A 23579-nucleotide genomic window follows, 5' to 3' on the forward strand; every position below is an offset into this window, starting at 1 on the left:
GAAGCACAAAAAGATGGGCCAATTCGAATTTAAAAACTTTGAAGTGGGGGTGCCGGGGACTTGGAGCTGTTCCACTCAGAATTTAACACTTATCGTGACATTACACTTAAAAATATGTGAAAACCATCAAATCTATTTCGCTGTGTCTATATATCCCAGACAGTCAGGTCTTTATTAAAGACCCGACAACTTTGATAAGAAATGCCCGTGATAACAATATAACAATGATAATGCGATAGCCGATAATTATTTAGCAGCTTTTACAATTTGTTTGCACCATAATTAAGATTAAATTATTATTAATATATAGTATCTTAATTTTTTTTAGAAATAAATTATTCGTGAATTATGTGAATATTAATAAATATTGAATGTGGATATTATATACATACATTTAATAAAAAAAAAAAATTATATATTATAAGGACATTTTTTGTAAACTAAATAAAGAAATAATGATGAATAGAGAGATATGTGTAAGTACCATTTTTGTGTTTAACAAAAATTATTATAATCATTTTATCGTCTGAAATCTAAAAAATAATAATTCAGGTTTTCAATTGAAAATATAAAATTAAAAATGTTAATCATTTGTCACTAAAAAATATAAAAATAAAAATGTCCACAATTTGTCACTTAAAAACATAAGCTATGAATTTCAGTCATATAAAAGTCTTTGCTAAACAATCTAAACATAAAAAAATTTGAAATAATTATTTATCAGTAACAATTTTAAAGCTAGTAAACAAAAACTTTTGTTAACTAACTGACTTTTGTATAATAATTATAACTTTTTCTATAAACTAACATATTTTTTGCTAAATACGTTTCCATTTAAATATGATTATTTATAATAACTATAATTAAAAACGCGTCCCTTTTTCGGGGACGCGTTAGATTATTTTATATCTATCTTTTACTATATTTTTTATAATCATTTAAAAACTCTAAAAAATGAATTTTTGACATCTAATGCCTATGATATTATTATCATTTGTATTTATCCAAAACTATTTAGAACTATTTATAGCTATTTAAAACTTAAACTGACGCGGTCGAATTATACGACTGCGTTAAAATTAGAAATAAATATAAACATTAACTTTATTATTTTAAATAATAACGTGTCCCTTTTTCGGGCACGCGTTAAAGTTATGATTTCAGGATTAAATAAGCAACAAATTCAATATTTTTTATTTTATTGCCATCTTGATCAGAGATAAATAATTTAATATATTTAAAATGTTTTACATTCAGAGGAATATATTTTAAATCATTAGCTATATATTGTCCTTCAACATCACATTTGATTACAGATGAGATATATCACCGTCTTCATGCAAATATTGTTCAGCTTTATGGTTAGAAATGGATTTTTCAATTATATTGCAATGTATTTCCAAAAGTTTATTTACAAAATATTGACCATGTATACTATCCGACCCAATATGATTATAGACATATTTATCATCAAATCCTAAACTAAGCCTTAGATTTTCATCCAATAAATAATAATCTTTAGATGTAATTGTTATATAGTTATTTGTTTGTTGGAATTTTATATTAAATGGTAGTAATTTATTTAATTGATCAATACTGTAATTTTTCTTTTCTATTACAGTTTTGATATCTTTTGTTTCAACAATCCCATTTATATCTTTTAAGAATCTTTGTGTGTAAAATGTTGGATGTTTTAATCCTATTTCTGTGTAAGCCATGTCTGGTGCTGTATACTCAATACCAAATTCTGTTCCTTTCCCTTTAGGCCATGTTTTATTTATAGGAATCGTCTGTTTTTTAAAGTCACCAATGTAATCAAAACCTAAACGATTTGATAAATATTCATCAAAACATAGATCGATTAAGGCTGTAATATTTATAAAACCTTCAATTAATTCAAGACTTATTTTAGGAAAATCAGCCACAAATTTAGCTCCGAATGAATTAAATACATTTTCAATTTCACTTAATGAATATACACCTATAAATATTGTACCTAACGGGATTTGACCATTTCGACCTAATCTAAATTCACATTGTTTCTCTATATTTATATATTTTTCATCTGGAGTAGGATAGTAAATCATTATTTTGTTACTTGTCTTTATAAAATGTAGATCTTTAAAACCCAGATATTTTTTTAAGTTTTCATCTAGATTATAGTAACAAGGGGATTTAATTTTAACCTTTTTATCAACAAAAGATATAACTAAGGGACTGATTAATTTATTTAGTTGCTCTTTAGTATATTGGCCATTATTGATATTAATTATGTTATTGTTAATTGTAATTTGTCAATATTTTTCAATTTTAATTAAATTATTAGAACTGGCAAACCAGAAAGCATAAAGTCCAATAGACATATTTAGATTTTCATTATGTATATAATGTTCTAAATGAATAGAACCATTTATGATTTTAATTAATTTCATTTATTAGCGAAAAAATGTTAATAAGTTATTCAAATTCTATCAAATCGATTGATTTCCCATTGCCAAGAACTTTTTTCCCTTTATATATTATACGAGTATACATTTCACCATTATATCTATCTATATCTTGTTCAGAGATAGTATTAACAAATCTGTAAGGTAATATAAGTATATGTTTATTATTTAATAAAACAGAAACTCTTTCTCCATATTTTGTAGTTATTTTTTTAAAGGATGCTATTCTATTTTTTTCATTGATATTTAGATCAGATAATTGTATATATTTGATAAATTAAAAAATTGATCAATTGATTGTTAGAGATAATTCTTAAATATCTATTTGGTAAAAAGATTTTATATTTATTATCCAGTATTACAGAGATTTTTTTCATTTTGATTAGTGTTAATAATTTCAAAACCAGTAACTTCATACTTTTTGTTAATTTCCAATTCTGATAATTTAATTTATTTATATTTGTAACCCTGTTTATTTAAACGTACTTTTAAAGGTATTGCGTAAGACATTTTCAATTCAGATATTTTTATTTTTTATATTATATTTAGTAAGAGAAAAATTTAATAAGAAATTTAATTTTTAAGCTTATATTATTTTTCTATATTAAATGGATAAAAAATATGAAATTACATTGTTTCATTTAGATGATAATATTATATCAGAATCAATATTTCCAATACCTATGAGATGTTTAATTATAGGATCGTCCGGGTCGCATATTAGCATTCTGGGTTCGGTCTCGGCACCTTTTATAATTTTAGCCTTCTGATTGGTCGTTTGGTTTTACCGCGCTTTTAGAAAATTTAAACTTTATTCTATTATCTAATTAAATAATACCATACAATATACAATGATACATGCTAACGTATTAACGACGAATTTTTAAACACTAATATAAGTGATTGCTTCAACTTCTAAATTGGTATGACGGTAAAAAACCATTATGCATCGATACCTAGTGAAAGAAACCAAATATGCTTTGGGGGTTGTCAGGATTCGTATACTAAAATGATGAAACATGGTTTAAAGTATCACTAGGTTTATTTAGTATTCAGAACAAACGACGCCGGGGCGTAAAACAACTATAATATTTAAAAGAGACGAGTAACGGCGGTTCGACCGAGAGCACATGCGTCATGCTCTACGGTATCGGCGAAACAGGACGATGCACACGAAGTCACGAAGTGCAGCGGCGGGGACAGACTGGTTGGCCGACCGATAAGTGCTGCCCGTGTATACAAAGAAAAAGATCGCTAACATTCGGCCTTCCTAACTCACGGTCCGTCTTCGGGCCGTTTACAAAGTTGAAATTTCAAATTTACAAAATAAATAAAATTATCGCACGATTCTAAGTTAGTACTCGCGGCGCGAGCGATCCGAATTCGCGTCGACATCGACGGCGAAGCTCAATATTAATAAATAATAATACAAAAGGCGCATCGCGTGCGGCGATTATAAAACACGAAAACAATTACGAATACATTATAATAAATAATTGTTCGCATCGACATCGATGACCAGTAGTCGGCGGTGATTCGTGCCACGGTTCTATCGACGGCGAAATGACCTCCGTGGTCGTGAATTTCGATAAAAATCCCTTTTCTCATTGATTTCGGTATCACCAGCAACGCGCATCCCTTATATCGGCGATATAAGACACCCGAGGACAGTTCGTAATTTTCGACCTCGTTCTTCTCCTGCTTGGTGAGTTTACCGTTGACTTCGAGGAGTTCGATCAACCTGCGCGATCGTTCGTCAGCTTGCTGCATAAAACGAACTCGTTCTTCCTTAGTCAGAGCGACGCACACTTCGAGTCGCTCAGTCAGCTCTGCGTCGACGGATCTCGACTCCGTCTCGTCGTCGGTGGCTCGAGAAAGGGTGTCGACGTGGGCCATGCGTGTTCCCGGACGATATCTTATTTCAAAATCGTACTCGTGGAGCACCTCGTACCAGCGGGCTATTTGCGGCTTAACTGTCTTATGTAGGTTCAGGTAGACCAGAGCCTGACAGTCAGTGTACACAACGAACTTGACACCCAGTAAAAACTGACGTAGACGGTTGAGGGTCCAAATGATCGCGTATAATTCTAGGCGGGACGAATGGTACTTTGACTCGGCGGAAGTCGTCCTCTTACTCACCGCGTATACCATATGTAACGTCGCCGCGGTGTCACCTTGTAACAATATGCCGGACAGCGCGTGGCTGCTGGCATCCGTGTGTACTTGAGTGACAGCGGCGTTAAGATCGTACATGCTGACCACGGGCTCATTACACAGAGCTTCCCGGAGGGTGGTAAAAGCTTCTTCCCGATCCTGAGACCAGTCGAATGGCACGTCCTTACCAGTCAACTGCGTGAGCGGGGCTGCGATCTGGGCGTATCTCACTATAAATCTCCTGAAGTAGCCAGCTAGACCCAAAAAGCTTCGGACTTCGTGAGCATCGGTTGAACGTGGAAACTCGGCGATCGCGCGCACCTTGCGACCCGGCTTTACGGTCCCTTCAGAAATGCGGAAGCCCAAATAGTCGAGTTCACGGGCGCCGAACTTGCACTTTGATGGGCAATGAAATCCAGGACGGTAAAAATCACGCCGTGAGACAGTGCACCGAGCTGCGAATCCACGTTGGGCATTGGGTACGGCTGGTTCATGGTTTGTTGGTTCAGGCATCGGTAATCCACACATAGTCGTTTTTCACCCGACGACTTGCTGACGAGGAGCACTGGGCTGGCGTACTGGGAGGTCGAGTCGCTCACGATACCTGCTTCCTTCCAATCTCGAATCGTGTCGCCGATCAAGCGGCGGTCGGAGGGCGACGTTCGATACGGCTTGAGATTAACCTGAGCGCTATCAGGAACTTCCGTAATGTCCATTGAAATTACATTCGTACAGCCGAGCTCCTTAATATTTTTCGCGAAGGCGTAGCGATATTCGTTTAGTAACTCGATCAGCGATTCGGGTTGGACCTCCGTCACGTTGGTGTCGAACACAACGTCGTCGACTGTGATGGGTTCCTTCGTGGGCGGCTGCTGTTTGGTTTCCGCGACGTAGATTTTGTCGTCGCCGGCGACATACGTCTCGGCGAGTGCGTCGAGCGACACGCAGCTGTTCGATTCGAAAACAATTTCACCAGCTTGTTTTGAGTAATTTACGTGCGGGAGGTTAAGCCAAGTGCGACCAACCAACACGTCAACAGGTATCGCATTGTCAGGCACCACCTTCAGAACGTGGTCCGCTCCTAGCACCTCGTCGACGGTGACGTCGGCGAAGCCTTCGCCGATTGTCGTTGCGCCGGGTTGATCGGTGTTTCCTACCGTGTACAGTGGACACACGGCATCGCGTACGTCGATACCGCACTTGCGGGCTATCGATGAACGTATCAACACCGCGGAGCTGCCCGAGTCGATCAAGTCGGTCGCGGCATGTCCGTTAACTAACACGGTTTTGGAAAACGGATTTTTCGGCCTCGTGCTCGAATTTGCGTCGACACGGTACGCGTGATCGGCGGCGGACGCGCCTTCAGAACGTTCAGCGGTTTCCGGGCATCGGCCACGTGTGTGCTGATTGGAGCTGTAGTTAGAACACTTCATTGGTCGTCTTGGTTTCGGGCAATCTTTACTGATATGTCCCGTTCCACGACAGTTATAACAACAGATCGTCGGACGGTCTCTCGACGCGTCCGTTTTCGATTCGGGCTCGGACGTCGACGGTCCAGCGACCGTACCAGATGTCGTTTTCGGCAGAATGGCTGGTACGACGCTAGTCAATTTCGCACTTGGCTGTTCGGTGGTAGCCCTCGGTTTACGGGGTTTGGAAAACGTCGGCCCGGGCGCCTCGAACTTTTCCTTTCTCTTGGCACGCATACGTTCCCAATCTCGAATGTCCGATAGGAGGTCGTCGCGGTTGCAGTGAGTACGGCCGTAGGACCCAGTCGGTCAGGGCTTGCGACCTCAGTCCCTCGATGACGTATTACCGCGTCAAGTCGAGCGAGTGGCACAACCCGAGTTTTGCTTAAAAATAGTCGATGGTGAGTTCGTTCGGCTCTTGAATTCGGGCTTCAAGTTCACGCCACAGGTCGGCCTTACGCAACGTGCGTACGAACGTGGTTTTGAACCGTTGTACGAATGTGTCCCAATCCCGGAATTCTTCCAACAGGTACCAACTCCGTGCGGCTTGTGAGACATGTGATCGGACGTATTGCAAACGGTGACGCAAAGCTACTGGTTGACTTGAGCCATCCCGTCAACAGAGCTAATCCAGTTTTCTGCTTGGCTGCTCGACTCGTGTCCGGTGAACGACCAGATGGACGTTACCACATCCGGGAGTATGCAGTAGTCCACTGAGACGGCAGCTGAGGGGACGTTATTTTGTAAAGGCAGCTGTTGCGCAGAGGAGGCACTTTCGAGCGCCTTTCGGTTAACGTCTGCACCACGTCAAACAATGTGTTGTACAAAGGAGCTTTCGGTCCTGTATGGTCGTCCGTCATCGTGCAGACGATCGTAAACACTGTCGACACACGAAATCGATATCGTCGCGTTGCGATAACGTCGCGTAGCGATAACGTCGCGTAGCGATAAAGATAAGACTGCGCTCACGGTCGCGGTAACGATTGCGATAAGACTGCGCTTACGATCGCGGTAACGACTGCGATAAGACTGCGCTCACGGTCACGGTAACGATTGCGATATGACTTTAACCTCCAAAATCGCAGGGTCGAACTTCGGCACACGGCGGCACGTAAAACACGTGAGCACGTGAGACGGATTTTCACGACGCGTTACTTTTCGGCACTTCGCGATTTTCACGACACGTTAATTTTCGACACTTCGCGAAAACGACGACGCGAACTGCGATAGACGCGGTGGATACGATCGACTCCTTGCGCTCAAAGAGTCGTATCCCACTTCTGATGTGAAAGAAACAAAATATGCTTTGGGGGTTGTCAGGATTCGTATACTAAAATTATGAAACACAGTTTTAAGTATCACTAAGTTCATTTAGTATTCAATAAAGTTAGATTGAAATTCTAAAATTGAAATATACAAATAACATAGGTAGTTGACATTTTATTACCTATATAATAAATAATAAATAATAATAAAGTCATATTAAATGCTAAAGTATATTTTAAATTGTAATAGTTATTTAACTGGAAGTTAATAACATAATATATTTAATAGTTGGATACAATATTTTTAAAAAATACCTTAGGTCTCCAAATAACAATACATTAATGAAAAATTCAAGTTAGCACAATTTTACATTCTATGTAATTAGGTATAATATTTTGGAGAAAATTTATGAATGTTTAATAATAAATTTAGGTATTATTATTATTATTATTATATAATTATATAATATGTACATCATAATAATAAAAAATATGTGGTATAAGATTTGATGAAAATAGTAATTAAATAATAGTTAGATACTAGTCATCGTAGTTAATGACCTTTGGCATTTGGGACATTCTTCCTAATATTTTCGGCTAAATTTATTTTTCTTTTTATTGCATTTCTTTTGTTATTGTCTGTCTTCACTGGTCGCCCTACTAATAAACGTTTACTACCTCTTGTGACACCTGGCTTTCTTCTACTTATTGTGGTAGGCTGCACATGAATAGTTGAACGAGATCGATGCCTTAGTGATATAGTACTACCAGCAGTACTCAAAAATGATTCCCAAGTAGCAACTGACTTAACCTTCTTCAAACGATCTAAACATTTAGTGAGTACTGAACCTGAAGTATTCCTTTTAAATTTTTCAAAATTTGTTTCAATTAATTCTTGAATCTGGTTAACACATTCATCAGACTGTTGATAAATATTATGATTATTCAGATAATCATCAGTTTCGACTAATGTATTTGTTATTGGAGATGATAATACATTATTTTCAATAATTTCTATTTTTTCTTCACTAAACTGATTATTTGATTTTTCAATATGAAGTGGCTTATAAAATGATATTTCAGGTACATTTTCTCCAAATGCTAATTTAGCTAGCATATAGCGAGAATCAACAGTAATAGCTGGTAAATTAGGCATTGCTTCGTTATAGTAATGGTATACTGCTGCCTGATGCTTGCAAAAAGCTCCTAAATTTCCTTTGGAACATGTAAAAAACCCATGAGTGACATCTACTTCATAATGACCACAATCGGACCCTGATGGTACTTTAAATGTATTGTTAGATAATTTTTCTATCGAATCTTTATTAATATAAATAGCTATTTTTATTTGATCTTCAAATAGTAATCGAGCTGAGTCATTTCTACCATTAACAAAAGTCCTTAAGTGTCTTAAGTAGTAATCTTCTAGGCCAGTACAAATAAAATCAACCAGTGCAATGGCGTTATATGCCTTATTTCTAGAAAGTACTATGTCTTTAAAAATCCGTACATTAATTTCACTAAAATTATTGGTCTGATTACCATGTACAGTAGAATCTCTAAAAGCTAAACATCATAATTCTTTTCTCGTCCAATAATTATTAATATATTTCACCCATTTTTCATACTTAAGTGGTATAATTTCATCACCTATGCTATTATTAATAGTTTTTGTCTTGCCAATAGTAGTAATATAGGCTTTGTGAGCACTATTATAATCTGGTGAAATTAAAATACAGTGAAATAATTTAAACAACAATTTTCTGTGTTCGTTTTTGATATTATGTTTAGCGTCCCATAACCATCTCCATACTGATTGTAAAACGTGGAACCTACAAAGCAAAATATTTGATTGTGGCCAAATTGATTTTAGTGCTTGCCTTCTGCCTTGCTATCATCAATTATAAAATATCTTGGAAAACCTTGGCCATCAAAACTGTTAGGAACTTAATCATTCAGCATGAAAATGTATACACAATAAGAATATAACTATATAAGAAAACTTATTGTTATATATAATTATATAAAAATAATTGTTATTTAATTTATGAAAACTACCTATGACAATAATTTTAATTAATTTCTTAAATTGATCAGAATTGGTGGAGTCAATAATACAATTGGACGGTGTTTTGGAGAAAGGGTTCAAGTCCATTATTGGTCATTTTGATGTAAATAGTCGATTTTGTAGGAAATTTTGTGCCCCATTGATTGGTGAAACTGTAATAGACCCATTTAAGTTCAATAAATTATAAAATTATATACATACTATGTTGACATTTGAATAATATGATGCTTAAAAAAAATATCAATATTGCTTTATTCCTTAAAGGAAAATATAAATATAACATAACTTTAACCGTGGTCCTGAGGTCTCATAATGGTTATGATATTATATTATACTAGCTGACCCAGCAAACGTTGTTTTGCCTAATTTTTTTTTTTAAATTCAGTTGACCCGGTGAACTTAACGCCTTCAAATAAAGTCTATATTGATAATAAAATTCACGTATTCCATTGTAATGAATTGTTACAGAAATCAATATATTGCAAATTGATAAACAATGTTTTCGTTTTGTTTTCTGGTGCAAAAATAAACAACGATGACGGTTTTCCAACACGTGAACTGGCAACGTACAGCTGCCCGTGCGAAAAACATGGAAATTCCAAATTGATCCCACAGACTTCCAACGATTGGCCTTGTGATTTATTGATTGTCATCGCAAAAGCCAATCTAACGGGAAACTGAATCTGCTTAAACTGAAATGGAAGATCTGTTGGAATGATCGGAATTCGTGGGATAAGGACTTCCTCCCCTTTGAAATTGCCCTTGATGATCGTTGACTGTATTACATTGTTCATCAGTTTCTTGACGGACAATCGTGTACCATTACACAATTTAGGAAGATTTAGATTCCGCAACATAATTATGATCGATCCTACTTTTACCTGTAAATTATGCGGTGGAGTTAGGTTAGGTTAGGTCGGTTCTAAATCGAAAAAAAAACTATATAACTATAATATAACGCTATTCTTATACTAAAAATTAATTTCGCCGTTTAAATATTTCACGATACCAATGGATACTGGATGGCATTGGTGCTCATTTATTTGACTATATAATAAAATTAAAGGATTTAATGTATATTAAGATAATTATGTATGACATCATAAACTATCAACCATATTTATAATTTTCAATATTATTTTAAACCACTTAAATCAAAACAATTAAAGAATAGTTTCCTATCAAATCAATTCAAAGGCACAAATGTTCAGTTTTAAAACATTATACATAATAATTGTATTTTGTTCAATATTTGAATATTATAGAAAAATATATACTGCATCTAAAATGGCATTTATATAGCTACTCATAATATTTTATTTCATCAAACCCAAACCAGCGAAGGTCGTTCGCTTAGTAATAAACTTAATAAATAACGAATTACTTTTAATCAAATTTATGTTAAGTTAATTTATAAATAATTGAATAATAAATAAAATACAATTATTATTGGTAATGCAAATTGCATAACCATTCCTTAAAATAGGAAACTAGAAATATAGTTAAATTCATTTCTTGTTCTAGAATCAGTAAAATTCTTCAGGAAAAATGAACTAGGTAAATACATTTAGATATAGCAATAACCCAGGGGCGTAATTAAGGGGGGATGAGGGGGATATATCCCCCCCAGAGCCTATATGATGTGTATATTTATAATATATTAATTTGAAGCTTGTGGAATTATAATATGTTTTATCGTGCTGACATCACGATGAAATATATTAAATAAAATTAATATCAAGAAATCTATAAATTATTATTTAATTTAAAAGTAAATTTTAATTCTAATATATTCAAAATTTACATTTTGAAGAAATTATTATAATATTGTATAGGTACTAAATTGTGTAGAATTTTAAAGCACATTTATTAATACATTTTGTGTACATATATATTAGTTTAAGAATTTTTGATGAAATATTGTACTTGAAAATCTAAGTATTTTGTATGGAAAAAAATGTTTATCCTCCCCTAAGACAAATTCCTAATTACACCACTGCAATACCCATATGCCCATAAGTAAGTATATGTATATTATTATATTTAATATTATAATATATAAGCATATACAGGGTGATTTTTTAAGCATGCTCGCCCCATTTTTATGCTTAAATTATGCATATATTCAAATTTTGATTTTTGGAATATTTAAGTGTAGTTAAAGGCGATATTTTTGAGTACTTAGATTTTTCACAACTTTTGAGGAGTATCCTGTAGCGATACCAACTTTGGTTTTTCAAATGACAACCTATATGCTTTAAAGCAAAATGTGATTCAGATAATTTTTCTGAAAATTTTGACATATTGCAATCAAAATTCGAACGAAAACTTCCAGAGTTATTCTACTTGAAATACTAAGGAATAAGGATAAAAGTCTAATACTTAAATGCCTACGTTGTAAATGGATACGATAATTATAATTCGGTATACAATATAAAAATAAAATATTTGTTAATAATCACTACTTATTACTAAATGGCCAAATATTGCATCTGACAATTTTCAAAAGAAAAGAAAATATGAATAAAATAATATCCTTTTTATTTTATCCATGTTACCTATACCTTATAGGCAACGTTAATATTTGTATAGCATAGGTATACCTACTTATAATAAAATACCGAACAATAGTGTACAATAGCACAAATGCGAAATATGTACGTGTATCCATTTACAACGTAGGCATTTAAGTATTAGACTTTTATCCTTATTCCTTAGTATTTCAAGTAGAATAACTCTGGAAGTTTTCGTTCGAATTTTGATTGCAATATGTCAAAATTTTCAGAAAAATTATCTGAATCACATTTTGCTTTAAAACATATAGGTTGTCATTTGAAAAACCAAAGTTGGTATCGCTACAGGATACTCCTTAAAAGTTGTGAAAAATCTAAGTACTCAAAAATATCGCCTTTAACTACACTTAAATATTCCAAAAATCAAAATTTGAATATATGCATAATTTAAGCATAAAAATGGGGTGAGCATGCTTAAAAAATCACCCTGTATATGTATATATATACTATTTATAATACTATAATATGTACATATTTTTTTTTTATGTAGGGGAAACCCGCGGCAACAGGCCATTGGGAGTGGGGTGGTACGGTAGTGGTTATTTTTGTGTATTTGTTTGTAGGTTTTTAAGTTGGTAGGATTGTAACATGTGTTTGTGTATGTCTGGCAAGGATATGTTTCTAAAAATCCCGGGAGGTTAGGTGACCCATCCGGAAGCTAGCAACTGTGCGGCCGCGCCTCACCAAGCCACAAACATGTTTTTCTTTTATTATGAACTCTACCACGGATGCATGTATACTTTAAAAAATAATATTTTAACCATAGTTTTTTTCTGAACAAGATTTTTTCGCTGCTTTTAGCGTTCTGCAGTTACTAATGCCAAAATCCATAAATTTTGCATTTTTGTAATCAATTAACGCTTGTTCAAATTGCTCAAAAGAGTTGAATTCGTCTCCTATTTGCAGAGCCTAAAAAAAGGTGGCCAAGATAGATTTTCAATGCATTTAAATTTAATAAAAAATTACCTCAATGGCAACATCTTTACAGATTCATCTCATTCGCATGTTTACCTTTATATAGTATAAATATTAATTATGATATGATTTCTAAATAAAATGTATATATATATATATATATATGAATGAATAATGTAATATTATGATTATATGATTCTAATATTGTATAATTAAGAAAGATGTAAAATAATTATCGCATTATCATTGTTAAATTGTACCTAATCAAAGCCATTTCTCACGCACTCACATTTCTTATCATAGCTAGTTGTCGGGGACATAGACACATCAAATATATATTTTACAATTACTGTTTAGGTCTTCAATAATATAAATCAGCGGTTCCCTGGTTCCCAACCTTTTTTTCCTTCTGTATCCCTAAACTTAATATTTTTCTAGATTGTACCCCAATGTAAATAAAAATAATTTGTGAGATCCTTGAGCTCTAGTCCTAAGAAAAGCATAACCAAACTCGTATACTACGAGTTATAATATTAAACATTTATACTATCATTAGGTATCATTTTGTAGAGAATAAATAACACAACAACACAACACACATACATTAATTGTACAAATTAAAATTAAAACTAAACATTTTTTTCAAAATAAATTTATTGAAAAATATTATACAGTACATAATTGCTGTCAATCACCGAATAAACCTATATATATTTAATTATACACAAATATATAAATTATGTTTTACACAAATTGTCTATCTTAAGTTATTCTTAACATTCTTAGTTTTTCTATCAAAAATAGTAATAATAATCTAATGACTTTTATCTTTATATTATTTGGTAATTTCGCTGCAACAGAAAGTATATGACCTTTATCAGAAGGTATACGGAGTTTATTAGAATTAACCAGAAAGTATACCGCCATATACCATCCACTACAGCACTGTCCTTAACCTTGTTTCAAATTACATAGTTTTTTAATATCAGGTTCAAATGATGCGAGATATAATCTTAAATCTGGAGCTGCGTTTAGTTTATTTCTATACTTATTTTTAATAAGGTTAGGCTCTTTCGACCAACTCCGTACTAGTAAATGGCAATAGGAACTCAATTGCCTTGTCAGAGAATAGCTCATATTTGTTTCTAATATCTACCCAAAAATTAATAAGTTGTTTACTTTTAAACTAACTTTTTAAAGTTGTGTCACATGAAAGTTCTATCAAGTTTTCTTTTCCTACGATCGATAAAGATAAAGCTTTTTGAAAGAATTCTTCATTAATAAGTTTTTTTTATTCATAAATAAGAAAAGTTTTCATTCAATAATCACAGTTTGAAAGCAATCGACATACTGATTCCAATATAAAATTAAGTTTTACTCGTATGTACGAATGTACGATAACAATATAAACCGGACGAAGTTCAATACACACCAACCCCGCAACCTACCATATAATAATATTATATAAATATATAATCTATATTCTAAAATAAAATAGTATTCTATGTACTATGTAGTATTCTATACTCTGTAATCCACATCTATAAGATAAGAAAAAATTGTTATTTCAATAGTTTTAAATTAACCGAATTCAATATTTTTCCGCCATTACTCAATTTTTTTTCGCGTACCCCTCGAGATCATTGCGAGTACCCCCGGTTCGGGGTTGGTAAATTGAGTGACCCTAACTCGGTAAATTGAGTCCCGGGGAAAAATAGGTAGTAGTTGAGTCCCAGATAAAATAAGGTAGTAGGTAATTTGAGTCCCAGGGAAAAACGATTTATATAATGCATTTAAAATTTAAAAATATGCACTATAAAATTTTTATTTGTGATTTGTAGACATTCATTGACTGCATGTGTACGATTTTGAATATAGCAACATGCATTTTTATTAATTATGTAATTATTTTTCATGCAATAAAAGTGCATGTTGCTATTTTCAAAATCATATACATGCTGTCAATGAATGTCCACAAATCACAAATAAAAATTGTATAGTGCACATTTTTAAATTTTAAATGCATATAGATCGTTTTTTCCCTGGGACTCAAATTGCCTACTGCTTTATTTTTTCCGGGACTCAACTTACCTACTACCTATTTTTCCCCGGGACTCAATTTACCGCTTTCAAAATGTACCAATCTTATCTCGGACTCAATTTACCTAGCCCCCCCCCCCCCCCCCCGGGTTGGTAACCGCTGGACTATAATTAAACGAATTTTGAATTCTAATTTTTTTTTTTTTAATGCTTAAAAAAAAATATTTTTTTCAATTTTATTAATTTGTAATGAAGGTGCATAGTTTTTTATACATATTGCTATTTTTCGTTACCTATCTAACTATTTATTTTTTATTAAATCACAATGTGACAAATACAATTAGTTTTACTGTCTCAAAACAGATTATATTATCGTTGACACGTCCACGCTCCTGTCAAAATCTAATATTGTTAATGATAAATTTCATTTAAAAAACATAACCAAGTTTCTTCTTTAAATAAAAAAAAAAAAATACGTACGGTTCTGGACTGTAAATGATAACATTAAATTAATTTCTAACTATGAAGATACATAATATTTTTCATAAATAGATTACCAGCATACTATGATTAATGTAATGACTAGATATTTGGGGGAAAAGTATTTCGATTGTTGCAGATGTTTTCTAACTTTTTACTGGTTATAGTTATCATTTTTTATTTTATTAAATAGTATGGTGCAGTTTAAATAGACAAATTAATAAATACTACTGTTTTGAAAAAGTCACAACAATATCTGGATTAGTACAATACCTAGTAATAATTATAAACAAGATATCGAATAATATAACAATATTACTTTTATTAATACGAGATATGATGCTAATCATTTTCAAAAATAGATACCTTATTAACCATGGATTTAAAATTGTTAGACATAACAATGAAAATATATTTTATATATTATCGCAATACATAGACTAACAGAGAGTTAAATGAAGAAACAAGAAAGTTCATTATTAGATGTGTCCGTAGATAAACATTTCAAGCAACATATTATGATTTGTATACAATTTTATTTAAGTATTGAAGTAAAAAAAGAGAATTATAGGTTAGGTAATTCAGAAGTCAACCATTCAACGGTTGACGTTTTTAAGATACCTATTCTAATACTGTATCTACAGAGTACCCCACGGGGATCTGACAAATGAAATAACTTTTGTTCTAATCAATATTTAAAAAAAAGAACATTTTTAAATAGTTACAATTTCAATTTGTTTTAATTATAATGTTTCATACATAACATAAAATAGATCGTAATTTACTTAAGAAGAATATTGATATTTAAAATTTTTTTAAAAAATCAACCATTTGACTTAGATAATTTTTTTTACCATATAAATTGTTCTCTTCTAACCTGACTATGTAGGTAATAAAAAATAACCAGTCGAATTTCTGTAGTTATTAATCACTTTAGAAAAAAATTAAACTATGAGATATTTTAGTCATTGTCAAGTTTAATTATACTTATGCAAACGTTGTTGCATATTATTAGTAATTTTAATCATATACAATGCAGTGATAAAGATAAAACGAGTCTGAAAAAACTACCAACAGTGTATATTATATCCTAGTTAATTTTAGATTTATTATCTGATCATTAAGAAGAAGAGAAAATACAAATAAGACAATAAACATAAAATATACTTACTAGCAAATTCTGTATAAAATATACATAATATACAATTAATCATTGATAAATAAATTATATTAAATTTGAAATGTTAGTATCATTGCAGGTTTTATCACATATACTGATAGTGAAACAGTATAATATATTAATTACGTACGATATGTGAACATTCATAATATTATATATATTATGACAATATTATTATATTTCTACGTTCATATTTTCGAGTAATGTTAAAAATAATGTTGACTTTATTTTAATATGCTTCATATTTGAAGGGTGAAGCACACGTAACCTGCAACTGAAATAAGTTGCGTCCCAACCGCACGAACCACACATAGGTTCCTACTATTTTAAATTTTTTGTGACGATGGATAAATTAAAGTCAGAGTGAAGGGTTATTCTTGGAAACACAGAACGGATCTTTATAGATGACGCGAAAAAATATAAGATGTAACCTGCAAAAATGTATGTTTTGAAAGGACCGTGGTATAGATACGCTTAGAACTTTCTGGGATATCCACATTACCACTAGATACTTTTTGAAATTTCTACTTTACTACCCGTCACTTTGGGGTTCTATGAACTTTACCAGCAGTGGACTGAAAAAGGTCGCTTTTCAACGCTTTAAGCGTTATGGAGAACTTAACTAACTTTCAATGCTGGCGTTATAAAAAAATACTTAACTAACAACATTATGTTGTAAGAACTCCAATATTTCTGAACTTCAATTTTAATACGTGCAATAATATGCAATAATACACAGGTAAAACCTAACCTAACCTATGGTATTTAATATATATTTATCTATAAATTAAATTTACATTGAAGCTTATTTATGAAATAATAAATACAAATAAAATATTTTAATCTCAAACAGAATAAAATACTAATAATCAAAACAAAATATACGTACCTAAAGTGACTAGAAAAATATACATAATAATAATAAATTAGTTGCTATAGAAAACTGTGTTCAATAATTTCATTGCTGGACTTTCATTTTAAAATTAAGTAACAATAACAATCATTTCTTTCTAATATTAATGGCGATATCGCAACATTTACTAAAGCTATAATTATCAATTTAGCAAAATAATCCAACCTACAAATATCATATTCACATCTAGGATTTCCAAAGGCCGTTATTGCATTTATCTTTCAAAAAAAGAATTGGTTGATCAACTCATAAATAATAACCAACACATCACCATCGACAACTAGTTAATTAAATTAAGAAGACAACATAATCTCAAAAAATGTATCATACCATTTTAGGACCTTTTGGCCTAATAGAAGGGTGATAGAATGTTCGAAATAAACAAAGATCAATTAGTGCTTAATAAAAATAATTTATTGCGTATATTATGTACAAAGAGAGTTTTACAACGTGTGCGCGCATACGCGAAAGAAAAGCGACTGTTTGTGCGTCTAGTGTGTGAGGACGGACAAAAATATAACTATAGAAGAGAACGCGAGAGGTTAGGAACAACAACGGTAGACAAGTCCGGTAACTCGCGGTGATGTCGGTAGTCGGTAGGAGCGCGGTAGTGGTAAATATAGTGATAAATATAGCTGTAAATATAGTGATAACAAAAATATAGTGATAACATATTTGTGTGACTATACTCTATTCGCCGTAAATTGACCCACTAGCTCGACGAAAACCGGTCGTAGCTGCGCAGGCCAACGCGTATTCGGAGCGCTAGTGTTGATCGTTGCCACCGCGTATTCGGAGCGCTAGTGTTGATCGTTGCCACCGCACCTGGCGTATACGTAGTGATTTGATTATCTTCACGACGTATCGACACTATTTCCGCGAACGCGCGCTATTATATTGATATAATTCATAACAATTATTTTGTATATCATTCTGTATGAACGGCGGCAGCTGACTACTACGACGAACACCGCCGATTGCGGAACACCACTGACCAATCACAAACCACCTGTCTCCGATGGGGAGGGGGGGGGGGTTCTGAACGTTCCGGCGGTTCATACGCGCAAGTGGGTCAACTTACGGCGAATAGAGTATAGGTCACCACAGCCCACATTACTCCCCCTCGGTAGGTAAAAAACGGACTTGCTACGGGCATGCGCCTGCTGTGGATGGTAACACGGATATTTCGGCACCGAAATCGACGAGAAACTGTTTGCCGGTACGTGTATCGCTGACGAACAAGTGGCGAGTCCTCCACCGCTTCCACTAGTTTTTCGAAAGGAAGCAACAAGGTTCACAGCAATTTCTTGCCTCGTTCCCGAAACGGTCGTGGTATAGCAGAAATCTTTGTTCCGCGTGCGTGATTGCAAGCGGTTGCGTGAACGTGAACCAGTTTGGCAATTGCAGTCTTAGCCATACCCACTCTCCGTTTGATTTCCTCTTCCGAAACACCTTTATTTGATAAAACTGCACCTAGATATATTACACTGTCTTTACGGTCCATATCGGGTATGAGGTTAAACGTGGGAGGTAATGTTCTTGTCCTATCAACAGCGATTATTGAGCATTTTTATCTATTTAATTTTAGGCCTGCCTCATTGATAAATTTCTCCACTAGTTCTAGAAGGTTGGCCATTTCCATTTCTGATTTTGCTAAAAGCACCGTATCGTCAGCGTATCTTAGATTGGAAATTTTCTTGCCACCAATGGACACTCCTCCATTCCATTCTTGTGTAGCGTGTCTCATGATCCATTCTCCATATATCTTAAAGAGCAGCGATGACAATACGCAGCCCTCATTTTCATTAATCTCAAATTCAGATACATTTTCAAAATAAAAATTTGAGTATTTTTGTGTATGTTCTGTTTAAATTAGAATTGTATCTCCAAGTTGTAAAAATAATGAATTTATGGAAGTCGTGTGCTGCCGGGATGGCAGGTGGCTAGTCGGGATGACTATAGCGGTAGAGTGCTAAACCCATATCTCCGACCCCCGTCACCCTCAACACCATCATATATAGCGTTACTGCGCCGGTTATCTATCACGGTCGTTCTCGGTTTATAAATACCCATATTTCCAATAAAGACGTAATATAGTTCGTTTTTAACACTGGTAAACTCAGGCCACTAGATTATTCAGTATATGTTACATTTGACAATCACAGTCAATAAGTTATTACAGTTAGTTTATAACTAAAACGAATCGTTGGAAACACAAATATTATTAAATGTTGAAAAATATTTGATGTTTTAATAGGTTTTGAATATATTTTTAAGTAGTTAAGTTTTTACAAATTATTCTATAAAATATGCAATTATTGTTGGTAAGAATTTTTTTTGCACACTTTTTTAAAAATTAAGAAAAACCAAAAAAAAAATTCGTTAACACTAATTTAAAAAAAAAAAACGATTTTCGTGTTGGATTATTTACCTAATACTTTTATACATCATTATTACTTATTAGTAATTAATTACATTAATTATCAAAATATTTAAAATAATTCTAAACTATTTATAATAAGAACCTATTCAAACTATTATCCAGCACTTCGCTATGCGTCATATTATCTACATTTTAATTTTTTTATCGTATTGGTTTAATTAAATATAAATATATAATATATATATTATTATATAGATATATCACAACATCTATAATGGTAAATTATTATTTTTTTTCTGTGTCTATATTAGTAGTATAGATGTACCATTCCTGGCGCACTTTTATTTTTATCAGTAAAAGATCACAAAGAAAACAATGTGTAAAAAGATCAGACAATTGAAATGCAATAATTATTAAAATATTTTTCATAGAACTTATGATATTAATAATTTAAAATTGAAATGCAATAATAATTAAAATATTTTTCATAGAACTTATGATATTAATAATTGAAAATTGAAATGCAATAATTATTAAAATATTTTTCATAGAACTTATGATATTAATAATTGAAAATTGAAATGCAATAATTATTAAAATATTTTTTTTTTTTACAAAACTTATATTATTAATAATTAAAATTTTTTTTAAAAACATATATTTAAACGCATGCCCAATGCAGGCACACATTATTATTATAAACATTTTTTAATAGAACAATTCTATTAAAAATATTTTTCTAATCTTTTTGATTTTGATTTCTAATTAGTGTATTCAGATGGTTTACAAAATCATTTCTATCTATGTTTGTTTTATAATGTCCCCAAGCTAATGTATCAATACCATTGTCCAAAATAAATCTTTTATCATCATAAACACTTAGAGCTTTTTTGTTTTGTTCTACAGTAAAAATATCATGTTTCTTAGTTCTAAATAAATTTTGTTTAACATATTTTGATTCTTTTGTTAGTAAACAATTTTCAAAATCATTAAAACATATTTTATTTTCCACAACATTTTTTTTAACACCTTTAGCTTTTTTAATTTCTTTTTCAGTATCTAAGATTCGATGTGAATATAATTTGGATCTTAAACCTATAAATTCAGTCATAATTTTTCCATTTAACTCATCTTTAAACTTTCCTAAGACTTTTTTGTTAACTAAAGGTAAACCATAAATATTATCTTTTGAATAATCTGAAGTGTCAAAATGATCTAACATAATTTTCATATCTTGATAAAAATCATTAGTTTTTATTTCTAATATTAGTGAATCTGTATCTGTATATAACAATCTAACTCTATTTCCATATTTTTTCTTTATAATATTATAATAAAAATCATACATTAACATTTTAGATAAATCTAAAATACACATTCCTAGATATATTGGTTGTTTGAAAGATATTTGTGTTCTTTTCATATGTACTGCAGCTAAATTTTCTGTAAAAATTGTCCTTCTATCAAAATTTGGTTTTGCAATTAATTTGTCTAAGCTGAGTGCATTAGAACATAATCTTATATCAACATGATTTCGAACATTCATCATAGTACGTCCATAAACACTATTATTCATTAGTTTGAAATAGTCTTTTTCAAACTCATTCTTAGCTTCTGATCTGAGATTAGTATTAAAATCAATATACACTTTTAACCAAGGAGATTGACTAAATTCTAACACTCTATGAATTTTCTCTATCTTTAATCCTAAATTAATATATAATTTTAGTGTTTCATAATGTATTATATATTTTTTCTTATCATACAAAGTTGTTAATAATTTTGGGAGTTGTTCGTTATCAAAATGTTTTTCTGGTGCTAAAGGAAAATCTGAATGTATATCATGAAGTTCTTTAGGGTAAGATAAATCTACTTCTAAAATATAACCTTTACATGATTTATCAGAAATATTCATTACATCAAAATTCTTCACATTATCAACCCATTTGAAATCTCCAGTAGGTAAATATTTACTCATTGCCCACCCATAAAGATTATTTGCATCCAAATATTGTAAAAATATTGACTCCTCCTTTTTTTTAAATTTATCTCCCATGTATTTATTGTTTGCTTTTGAATATCTTTGACTACATTGAGATAAACCACCTCGAATTCCAGATTCGAACATCAATATTTGATCTATATCTGTTAATAAATCTAATTTTACTTTTGTCATTCTTAACATACAATCCCATGCAAATCCTGGTGTTGTGTAATACCACATAGGATCTAATTTATATTTTTTTAAAGAAATATCTCTAAAATTTTCTATTATATCTGTTGATAATAAAACATCGATCTTATTATATAAACTAGTGAATTCACGCATATTTTGTATATTAAACACTTTCCAAATTTTCTGTGAGTTTTCATATTCCTCTTTAGTTATATTTTTATTAGTAAGAGAACTATAAAATTTTTCAATAGGAGGTAAACATGTTTCATTAAATTTTTCTTCACAATCCATATACTCATAGGGATAAGCTAACTTTCTAGTAACTAAATCTAAATGTTCTTCAGGAAAATATTTACTAAGTTCTTTAAATTTATTTTTTAAATTTAATTTTGAATCATTTCTTAAATTATTTGTTAACTTGTCTAAAGAACTAGGTAAAAATTTGAATGAATCAATAAATCTTAATTCTGTATAAATTTTTATTTCTTCGCCTTTCCTAGTTACTTTACGTGGCATCATTTTTGAAAAAGAAATATATTTTTCCTCATTATTTGCGAGTAATTTTATTTTTTCATTATCATTCCCAAATTCTTTTATAAATAGATGGGCATCATAACCTGAAAGATTATGAAAAACAATTGGAATAAAACGTGGATTTTGATAATTAAGATTACAGATAGAATGTGCTGCTCCTCTATATTCTCCAGTTAAGTGCTCATGATCCCGAACTTTTCGCATATTTTTAAGTTTATCTTCATACAATTTTAATTTTTTAGCATCATCGTCTTCAACTATTTTAAAATTTTTGTAATATTTAATTACATCTTTAATTATTTTAAAATTTTTTTTATATAATTTTAATTTTTTAGCATCATCACCGTCTTTAACTATTTTAAATTGTTTGTAATATTCAATAACATCTTTAATTATTTTAAATTTTTTCTCTAGCATTGGAGGTAAATCTGATAAATATCTTTCACAAATATGACATTTATCAGATTTATTATAATAATTATTTAATTGTTCTGCATTCAAAGTTTTCATAGGAACTATTTTATCATACATTTTTGAAATAAGTATTTCTTCATTTTTCATACATTCATAAAATTTTTGAGCAACGTTTGGACCAGAATATTCTACAGGAGGTTTATAATCATCATTACTATATTTAATATAATAACAAAAATTATTAGGTATATGTTTCTGATAGCATTTTGTAAAAGATTCTGTATCATTTGGTTGACAAGTATATATTGGTTTAAGTGTACATTCAAAGTCAGCATAAATCACAAAAGGGACTCTTAATGAATGATTATAATTTTGAAATTCTAAAGTTTTATTATAGGCTTCTGGTAGAACTATTTTAGCAGCTTTATTATTAGCACAATAAATTTGATGGTCATTTAACTTATTTTTTGTATCAAAACTATTTAAACACATTTTACATATAAGTCTTTTATGACCATCTTTTGTCATTTGACTTCCACAAAGTTTCCATAAATCCTTAATCCAACAA

At 31.5% G+C, this 23579-nt stretch overlaps 1 protein-coding gene across 1 annotated transcript; it reads right to left on the bottom strand.

Moving 5' to 3' along the window:
• Window positions 1–1310: 1310 nt before the first annotated feature.
• LOC149059124 (uncharacterized) lies at window positions 1311–6307 on the bottom strand. Its single transcript, XM_089222817.1, has 4 exons — window positions 4993–6307; window positions 4016–4945; window positions 1598–1867; window positions 1311–1516 (listed from the first exon to the last, which is right to left on the bottom strand). The coding sequence occupies exons 1-4, from the start codon at window positions 6305–6307 to the stop codon at window positions 1311–1313; spliced, it is 2721 nt and encodes a 906-aa protein (XP_089078943.1).
• Between the last annotated feature and the right edge of the window lie 17272 nt (window positions 6308–23579).

Source organism: Diuraphis noxia, unplaced genomic scaffold (genome assembly GCF_037042655.1).
Source record: "Diuraphis noxia isolate RWA-SAM2 unplaced genomic scaffold, SU_Dnox_SAM2 contig0001, whole genome shotgun sequence".
NCBI lineage: Eukaryota > Metazoa > Arthropoda > Insecta > Hemiptera > Aphididae > Diuraphis > Diuraphis noxia.

Coding starts and splice junctions, on each gene's coding strand:
- LOC149059124 (XM_089222817.1), bottom strand. CDS start 6,307: ATGCGTGCCAAGAGAAAGGAAAAGTTCGAGGCGCCCGGGCCGACGTTT. Junction 4,946..4,992: donor CATTGCCCATCAAAGTGCAA/GTTCGGCGCCCG, acceptor GCATTTCTGAAG/GGACCGTAAAGCCGGGTCGC. Junction 1,868..4,015: donor CGAAATTCACGACCACGGAG/GTCATTTCGCCG, acceptor TAAATATTACAG/CCTTAATCGATCTATGTTTT.